This window comes from Gossypium hirsutum, chromosome D06 (genome assembly GCF_007990345.1).
Source record: "Gossypium hirsutum isolate 1008001.06 chromosome D06, Gossypium_hirsutum_v2.1, whole genome shotgun sequence".
Lineage (NCBI taxonomy): Eukaryota > Viridiplantae > Streptophyta > Magnoliopsida > Malvales > Malvaceae > Gossypium > Gossypium hirsutum.
The window spans coordinates 15,412,816-15,423,383 of NC_053442.1; the positions used below are offsets into that span (position 1 = coordinate 15,412,816).

Sequence of the window (10,568 nt, forward strand, 5' to 3'; positions counted from 1 at the left end):
TTTAATGTTAAAACTGAAATTGGTTATGAAGAACTGGGAAATAATATAATTATTTACTTTCATAAGAAGTGACCTGAATTTTTCTGCTCGGTTGTTCGCATGTGACTTTAGATAAACACATTGATGTATGCAAGTCTTTACTTGAAAATTATCCTTAAGCGGTTCATGACATTCCAGAATGCGTATTTGAATAGCTGATTCCATAAACTTAGGGTAGAAAAAAATTTAATTCCTTCTGTTACTTCTAAATGACTAATCTGGTTTAGACATTTTAATGTCTACTTTGTCTTACTAGTCACTATACGTTGATGGATTTTTTATAAAAGGTATGGAGTTCTCTTTTGAGATTGGAGCATGCTAATCATTTCTTCAACCTTTTTGTTTTAGCCATAGGTTTCATTAGTAGTTTAGTGGTAGCTATTAGTTCTATTAAAAGGGAATTTTTTTAGGCTGTTTTGCAGAAATTAACCATTATAGATTTTTGGGTGTTCAATATGTGCTTATCATGACGAACCACTCCTATAATGAGCACGTTTACTATTGAATTCCTTCTTACTATTGTCCTATGCAGCATTCATTAATTTGTCGATTTTAGATGGATTTCACATAACTTTGAACTTTTAGCCTAAGCTAAGAACAATTAAATTCTTACTTAGTTCGACATCATTGCAGATCTACTATTACAAGTTCTTAGTATTGCAAGCTTGGACACTTTTATCTCTAATTTGGCTTGAATTTTTTACCAAAATGTTTCATTGGTAAACTTGAGTTTTGCTCATTAATTTGTCGCTGAATTTGGGCTTTACAATAATGATTTCATTGTTAAAGCAGTATTATATCTTGAGATTAACAATTTTTAAATTGTTGACCCTCACAGTAAGGAATATTTTCTTATTTACAACTGTTCTCTTAATTCATATACAAAGTCAATGATTGGTCACTTATTGGGAGCTGCTGGTGCTGTTGAAGCTGTTGCAGCAATTCAAGTATGCAATTTAGAGCTTTGGTTATGCTTTTATATTGACATTAGAAAACAGACTTCATGGACATAATGTCTTGTGTTGTTTTGTTTTTTGGTGTACCGTTCTACAAAAATGCATGTATATTTGGATATATGTTACAAGTACAGATAAAATACTTTCATTTGCAATCACATGTTTCTTATCTTTCTCTTTTCCTTTCTTGGGACCTGAGCATGGACATGATAATGTTTATTTTTTATAGGCAATACGGACTGGTTGGGTCCATCCAAACATCAATCTGGAAAACCCTGATGAAGGAGTGGTATGTTGTTGTTGCACCTTCTCTCTTTTCTTTTTTCATTATTGATTTTTGCAACAACTTTCGTTTCATGACATGTTAATTTTTTAAGTAATTTTATTTTCTTGATTTTTATTCATTTGCTGTAATCCTTCGTTTGTTAACCTTTTCACATAGAGCTCCTTCTTTTGGTTTTCCCTTCATTTTCCATTGACTATCTTATGTTGCCTAAACATCTAATTCAGGATGCAAATGTGCTTGTGGGACCAAAGAAAGAAAGATTGAATGTAAAGGCAGCATTATCAAACTCCTTCGGGTTTGGCGGCCACAACTCCTCCATCATTTTCGTGCCATACAAATAAAATAGTTCAACCATTTCTCTTCTAGTTTTTTCTCTGATCTGGTTGAAGGTATGTAAACCTCTTTAAGGAAATTATAGAATATAAATGTATATAATATCAGTTCAGTTGCCCATCAGCAATTTGGAAACTGTTAAAGCTATCAACTACCATGCAAGGTAGCCAGGAAATATAATCTATAGACAAACATCCACCTTCGAGAGGGTTACTATACAAAGAATGGATGGGCATATAGTCGAAGCTTTAGAAAAGTTGTAAGGAGTAAAAAGAGACGGGCTCACCATGGTGTACGCAGTTGTTGTTTCTGAAGTTTCTCTTGATATTTAGCTACAATTGAGCTTTTAGTCATGTTTTTAGTTGACATAGGCCATTGAATCAATAGATGTGGCAAATGTAGTTACCGGTCTCGTAATATTCTTTATCATCTACAACAACAATGGCTAATTTTGAGCTGGCAGCATTGCCGGTCACACTTTGTAGATTAGTGGTTTTATGACTTTACGGTAATGAAAGCTTGTTTTGGTCTCTTTTGTTTCCCTACCATTTGAGAAGAAAACAATATTTAATTTAGAACAAGCATCAATGACTAATCTTTGATAGCCTTATCCTTCCTCTTCACACCCACCACAAGCTTTCTTAAGCTCTGGTTAGCATTGCTGTTTGCATAATTTAGAGGTCAAAAACTTACTACATGGATAAAAACATTTTGGTTGTTAAAATAATGGTTTAGCAAATCAAATAAAAAACTGTGTTTTCCTTTTGGCACATAGCAAATCAACATATAAGTAAAATGAACACAAAATCGTTAACTTTCTATATTGCCTCCTCATGCTCAGTCGAGATTATTGTCTTGGATGAGTTTAATCTGGGATAACATTGACTGGACATCTTTGAATGTAGAGAAGAATTTTCATCCTACTCTTGATTTTTCCAAAACAATATTGGTCCATTCCTTTTCCCTGTTTGTTATTTCACGTACCTGGATTTGTTATTCTCGTAGCTTAATGCTAACCTTGAGACTTCTTCAAATTATGAACCGGCTTCGAATAATGGTTGCTCCTCCAAACCACTCCCCTCCACTTTAACATTGTAGAAAAAGCTGTTTTAACTTTTTTGGGCCACACTGACACAAAAGGCACTCTACTTTGGAGACTATGTTTTTCTTCATGAGCTCAACTATCACAGGCTAACAGTTATTACAATTTTTCCAAAGCAACATGATAAGTTTGAAAGGAGTTTTGAACCTTCATAGAGTTCTCCACTTTCTTGTACTCGTTCCCCATTGTACCGGTTCTTTCAAAGTAAATAGTATGCATTTTTATAACTAACAATTTTCCTTCATACTCTAAACACAGAGATTGGCTGGCCAACTTAGCAGGTTCAAAAGGACATCATTGTCCAAACTAGTCACCAATTCTACTTGTATCCCATCCTCTTATGATGAAACTATTCCAATACTAGAGTTCCCAAAACAGGCCCAATCTCGAAAGTTTCCTTGTGTAAATATGAGCCCATAATGATTTAATCTTGAAAAAATTTAAACTTAAAAAAACTTAAGTTTAAGAAAATTTGATCCCAATCTTAAAAAAAAAAAGGCCCAAGCTTGAAATGATTTCAGCTCACTCGAGCCCAAGTCCATAATGATCCGAGTTTGAAATAAATGTGATACAAAACCCAAAAATCTTAATTTAAAGCAAAAGACATTAATAATTAATACAATTATATGACAATATTCAAAATATAAAATAGCTGTTAGTACAATGATTACATGGATAGAATAAATATACCAAGTTAATAAGTATTAAAATTAAAAAAAATTAATGATTAATCAAATATATAATGATATATTATATTAATTTAATGATATGAGAAACAAATTAAGCATAAAAGCACCAATTGAATTTGTTAAACATTCTGTTAATAGAAATCGAATTTGTATGTATTTCTTCTACCCATAATATATATGAAAAATTAACATGAGAATTTCTTTAAAAAAATTTTTCTTGTTTTTGAGACATTTTGGTAAATATCAAATTCCTTGAATTACAAAACTTATCAAATTACATAACTTATTCTGTATTCATTTTTAACATGTTTCAAGAATTTTATAACAAGCCAAAATGGGGTATATATGGGCATGTGGACAAGATTTGGATAATTTTATATAATATTTAAATTATATTTTAAAATTTTATAATATTTAATTTTTTAGAATTTTTTAATAGTTATTGATAATTATTATATTTATTGTAATTTTCTAAAAATTGTTTAGAGTTTTACAATTTTTAATAATTTTATAATTTGTTACAAATTTTAATAATTTTACAATTATTTATAATATTTTAATTACATCTAGAATGAATTAGGATAAATGGATGTTCAAGTTCAAATAAATTTAGATGTTCATTTGTTCAGATTCAACTAGACTTTTTAGTATTTTTATTATTTTAGTTTTTATTGTATGTTGTGTGGCATGCCATGTCAAAATATTTGTCCATGTGGCATGCCACATGCCAATTTCTCATTGATTTCGTCGGTCAGGTAAGCACCTACTAATGGTCAAATCAGTCAATGACAATTTTTGTTATCAGAAGGACCTAATTTTTTTTTTTTTGGTCGTTGAGAGCTTAACTAAGTGCATTTTTAAGTACTTAATTAATTTTTTATTTTTTTACAAAGAACTTTTGACCCTTAAGCCTAAATATAATAAAGTATTTTTCAATATTCAAAATTTAATAATAAAAATAAAATTATTCAAATGACAATTTAGTATCATATATAAATAATAAAGATTATTTTTGTCAATTTAAAAGTTTTTCAAACTCATGCTTTATATATTCTAGATATTAATTCAAATAAACAAAATGTATATACATATCATATAATAATATTAATTATGTTTATAGCTATATATATGATAGCAAGCTAATTTTATGTGCTTAATGTACATAATTTTTGTCAATTTTTGAATAGAATGCTACTAAACTTGTGATTTCTTGCTTAAATTTAATAGGGACGCAATTGGAGTGTCGAAGTTCAAAAACAAACAAAATCAGGCTAAATTAGAACAAAAAGTAAGTTATGGGGCTGAATTGAAAATTGTAGAATTATTTTTGGGCTGATAAAAAAATTAGACTTTTGACTTCCCCAAATTATATATTTAGAAAATTTGATATTGTGGTGGGTTGTTAAGCATGATTGTAGGAGTAAACCATGATTGATTCTTTGAGAGTTGTATATAAAGGCTTGTAACCGTGGCATGAGAATACACACTTGAATTGAAAAGGCAATTTAGCACATTCTTATGTCTATTGTATTTGAAGCAATCTGTCATTTCCTTACTCTTTTTATACTTTGGTGCAATTGCCCTTTAAATCATTTCCCTTCTTCACATATTAACCTTAATTAAAATCCACTCTTATAATCTAATCAAGTATGATTCATTTCATGATAAACTAATCTCCATTTAGCTTTAGGTTGGTTACATTCCGATCGAGAATCGTGAAAAATGAACTCGCGCTAAAAACCTTACAACACGATATTCATTATCTCTCCGAAAGATGGGATAGTTACAATCATCCCTTAAAGTTAATTCAATTTCAACTCAAAAAGCGCATGTTTGATTGAAGTTGTTTAGCATATAGTTAGGAAAATGAGTCAGTTGTCTGCCACATTTGGGTTCCTGTGAAAAAATTGGCGTGTCCAGGTAAGAAAAGGCCAGTTGGATGTCGTTAAGAAAGATAATGCTCGGATTTAAACGACCCATGCGGTTGAGTCCATTAATTCGAGTTGGGCTCTTCTAGATCACAAGGCTGTTGAGATCTTAATTTGCGAAAACGTGTTACGTGGTTATATAGTCGGTAAGGGTTGGTTTGTAGGGCATATCAAAATCAACTACATAAGGAGGAGTTGGCAATTAAGGAGTCTTTGATTGCAATAATCAGCTTATTGTTTGGAAAGGAAAATTCACTTTCAATGATCGGTTCAAGTCTAGAATATTTCAAGTCTAAGGCTAAGAATTCACATATTTGATTTCCTAATTTAATTTCAGTTATTTAATTTCATTTTTCATTTATAATTAAACTATCTATTTATTTTATATTCTTAACCCAGATAAACTAAAACCCCTTTCGTTTTATTTCTAGCTCAGCACGTTACAAGTTGTGGGCATGAAAATTACTACGACTTTAGAATCTAGTCACGTAAAAAACGATATTAGAAATATTAGTCCCTATGGGATCAACCTTACTTCTCTATACAACTGTTTAATTTTGTTAGCGTAGGAAATTTATATTTGGTTGTCTCGACAGCTATCAAATTTTGGCTTTGTTGCCAGAAACTAGAAAATAATAATAATTTTTGTTTCTTTTACTTATGTCCAGGTCAGAACCAGGGACCATAGAGTTTGAACTAGAAATTGAGAAGTTAGCTCGATCACTGCGAAGAAAAGCAATGTTGAAAACAATCGCAAGTGAAAGAATTCAAATACGAAACATTGTCGTACACGGAAGAAATTAACGATACCCTCAGTAAACCAGAAGATATGGCGAACCAAAACATTTGATAGCTCGCCGTGGCACCAGATGAGCAACAACCACTGTGCATAACTTATCCAAATGGAAGAACACCGTTTGAGTTAAAATCAGACTTAATTCATCTATTGCCCACTTTTCGCGGTTTGCAAAACAAGAATTTTCATACTTATCTTAAGGAATTCCACATGGTTTGCTTATGCATGAAACCTCAAAGAGTAACCGAATATCAAATTAAACTTTGAGCTTTTCCTTTCTCGTTAGCCGACTCTGCTAGAAAGTGACTGTTTTATTTACCTCCAGGTTTAGTTAATACATGGTCTGACATGTCTCGCTTGTTTCTTAACAGGTTCTTTCTAGTAGCTTAGACAACCAAATTAAAGGGAGATATTATCGGAATACGACAAAAGGAGACCGAATCGTTTAATAACTACTAAGAACAATACAAGAAGTTATGTGTGAGCTGTCCACAATACGACCTAACTGAACAATCACTTCTTCAATATTTCTATGATAGGTTATTTCTTATGGAAATGAAGATGATTGATGCTGTCAGTGGAGGGGGACTTGTTAACATAACTCCTCAAAGAGAAGGACTTAATTTTCATAATCATGGCTAATGGTTGAAATTAATTCCTTTACTCTTTGAGGAGTCATGTTAACAAGTGCCCCTCTACTGGCAGCATCAATCATCTTCATTTCCATAGGGAGTAACCCTTCTTAGAAATATTGAAGTGATTGCTCAATTAAAGCTGTGTTCTAAGCAATTCGCATATAACTTCTTATACTGTTCCCAGTACCCATAGAGCGATTCAGTCTCCTTTTATTGTATTTCGACAATATCTCTTCTTAATTCGACTACCCGAGCTACTAGAAAGAACCTGTCAAGAAACAAGTGAGACATGTTAGACCATGTATTAATTGAACCTGGAGGTAAATAAAACAGTCACTCTCTAGCAGAGTCGGTAATGAGAAAGGAAAAGCTCGAAGTTTAATTTGACTTTCGGTTACTCCCCGAGGTTTCATACAACAAACTATGTAGAATTCCTTAAGATGAGTGTGGGGATTCTCGTTTTGCAAATCGTAAAAAGTAGGCAATAGATGAATTAATCCCGATTTTAACTCAAATGTTGTTCCTCCTATCGGATAAGTTATGCCCAGTGACTATTCCTCATCTAGTGTTGCAGCGAGCTATTGAATGGTTTGATTCACCATCTCTTCTAGTTCATTAAAGGTATCGTTAATTTCTTCCATGTAAGACGGTGTTTCATATTCGGATTCTTTCACTTGCAGTTATTTTTTGCGCTGAATAGCTTCTCTTCACAGTGATCGAGCTAACTTCTCAATTTTCAGTTCAAACTCTAAGGTCCCTGGTTCTGACCTGGTCATAAGTAAAAGAAACAAAAATTAGAATTATTTTCCAGTCCCCGGCAACGATGCCAAAATCTGATGGCTGTCAAGACCACCAAATTTAAATTTCCTACACTGTAATTAAATTAAATAGTAGCATAGAAAAGTAGGGTCGATCTTACAGGGACTGAGATTTCTAAAATCATTTTTTACGTGACCAGATTCCAAAGTCGTAGCAGTTGTCGTGCTCACGACTTGTAGCATGCTGAGCTGAAAATAAAACGAAAGGGGTTTTAATTGATCAAGGTTAAAAATCTAAAATAAATAGAACAAATAATAGTTTAATTATAAATGTAAAATGAAATTAAATAAATGAAATTAAGTTAGGAAATCAAATATCCAAATTCATAGCCTTAAACTCGGAATATTCCAGACTCGAGTCACTCCTTGAAAATGAGTTTTTCTTTCTAAACAATAAGCTAGTTATAACGATCAACAACACCTTAACCACCAACTCTTCCTTGTATAGTTGATTCTGGTACGCCCTACAAACCAACCCTTACTGACTATCTAACCACATAACACGCACCCATAATTTAAGATCTCGGTAGCCTTGCGATCTAGAAAAGCCCAAATCGTATTAACTGCCTCAATCGTGTGGGTCATTTAAATTCGATCACTATCTCCTCTGACGGAATCCAACTAGTTTTTTCCCACCTAGACACACCAATTTGTTCGCGGGAACCTGAATGAGATAGATGACCGACTTGTTTTCCCATCTGTACACCAAGCAAATCCAATCCAATGCGTGCTTTTTAAGTTGAAACTGAATTAACTTTAAGGGATAATTGTAACTATCCCATATTCTGAAGAGATAATGAATGTTGTGTTGTAAGGTTTTTAGCGTGGATTCATTTCTCACGATTCTCGATCAGAATGATAACCGACCTAAAGCTACATAAAGATTAGTTGAGCATGAAATTAATAATAATTATTAGATTATAAGAGTGGATTTTAATGAAGGTTAACAAGTGAAGAGGGGAGAGGACTAAAAGGACAATTGCACCAAAGTATAAAAAGAGTAAAGAAATGGCAGATTGCTTCAAATGCAATAGACGCAAGAATGTGCTAAATTGCCTTTTCAATTCAAGTGTGTGTTCTCATGCCACAGTTACAAGCCTTTATATACACCTCTCAAAGAACCAATTTCATATGATTTACTCCTAGAATCATGCTTAACAACCCACCACAATATCAAATTTTCTAAATATATAATTTGTCAAAGTCAAAAGTCTGATTTTTTTATCAGTCTAAAAATAATTCTGTAATTTTCAATTAGCCCCACAACTTGCTTCTTGTTCTAATTTAGCCTGATTTTGCTTGTTTTTTTAACTTTGGCACTCCAATTGTGTCCTTGATAAAATTTAAGCAATAAATCACAAGATTAGTAACATTCTATTCAAAAATTGAAAAAAATTAGGTACATTAAACACATAAAATTAGCTTGCTATCAAATTCCCCCTACTTAGCCAATGCTTGTCCTCAAGCATGTTATGCATTTCCATACTAGAAACCATTCAATAATTTTGTTTCGAAATCAAGTTTCATTCAAAAGCCATGCGCAATGCAAATAATTTAGGTCTTAGCATAAATAAGAATTTACTTAGTTTAACCAACAAGTGTTTATAAAATTCTAACAATGTGAAAAATCAGCCATTACACTAAATTGAAGCTCAATCAAACTTGCAAGGCAATTATTCTTAGTCAAATTATTCAACAAGTTTGGGACACAGTAAAATCTTTTTATACAAGATGAGATGACAACCCAAACACCTCACCCTAGTTACTCAATATGACATGTCTCCAAATAGATTAATTTTCCCTACTCATGGCATCTCGGTTAGTGGAGTGTTTTCAAGTTTCAGTTCGTCACTTGAATCTTTTGACGTGAGGTGAGATGGCAACACAATCATCTCATCTCGGTTACTCAATTTGGTCATATTTTTGAAATCTTTACTCATAACTAAACCATCAACGAAGTAGCATGTGTATATATATTATTTTTATTTATTTTTATATATTAACATAAAATAAAATGACTAAAATGATATACAAGTACTTTTATTAAGCGAGTTTAAAGAGCTAACAATTTCCATGAGATGTTGATTTAGCCACAATATTTTTAATTCTACAAAACACTTGTTAATCAAACTAAGCAATGAGCAATTATTGATGAATCACCTAACCATTTGAATTACGTAAGCATAGGAATTAAATGCTCAATTTCAAACAAAATAAGGAATAATCTCAGTATAAGAATTAACAACTGCAATGAAGAGTAAATAACAATATGACATGTCCTACAAATCGCCCTACTTAGCTTTCATTGCCCTCAATGTGCAATAATAAAATAATAAAAGGAGAAGGGTCAAGTATACTCCCCGTGTATGTTTAACTTGGTAGGTTGGTTCGGTTCCAGTTTGGTTGGGTGTTTGTTTCAACAAATGGCAGCACTAAAATTTGACAAGATATGTCCACACCATAAGAGAAATTTATTTATATTTTTTAATGAGCTTCCATAAACCTCAACCACATAATTGACTTATCACGTGGGCACGTCCTAAAAGTATTTTTCGCCATTTCTAGCTTTGTCGCCTCTATTTTAGCTTTGGCCCCATACATAAAAAATTTCGTACGTATGTATAAGCGTGAGGGGCATTTCATTCCTTCGGCTCAAATTACCCACTTTTTGACATCTTATGTAAGTCTTACAAAATAGGTAAGTATCACAAAAAATGTGTGGCCAAAATAATCTACACTCAAGTACCTTATATGCAATATGTTTATGGCCGAAATGCCCTCTACAAGCGTAAGAATGAAAAAAAGCCAAAATAGATTATATCTCAGTTTCTACGACACATCATCGGGTTACCTGATCAGAATAGTGTTTTCATAGGTAAGGGTCATCCCAAATATAGTACCGTGAATCTCGTTTGATTTTTTTCCTTTTCAAAGTATGGTAAGTCAAAAGAGATAGTATCTGTAGCGAGGTAATTTACCATATCCG

General features: G+C 32.3%; 1 protein-coding gene across 1 annotated transcript; it reads left to right on the forward strand.

Moving 5' to 3' along the window:
• Positions 1 to 908: 908 nt before the first annotated feature.
• LOC121218517 (3-oxoacyl-[acyl-carrier-protein] synthase II, chloroplastic) lies at positions 909 to 2,144 on the forward strand. Its single transcript, XM_041095810.1, has 3 exons — positions 909 to 986; positions 1,225 to 1,284; positions 1,506 to 2,144. Exons 1-3 carry the CDS (start codon positions 930 to 932, stop codon positions 1,620 to 1,622), a joined length of 234 nt encoding a protein of 77 aa, XP_040951744.1. The 5' UTR covers positions 909 to 929; the 3' UTR covers positions 1,623 to 2,144.
• The last annotated feature ends 8,424 nt before the right edge of the window (positions 2,145 to 10,568 follow it).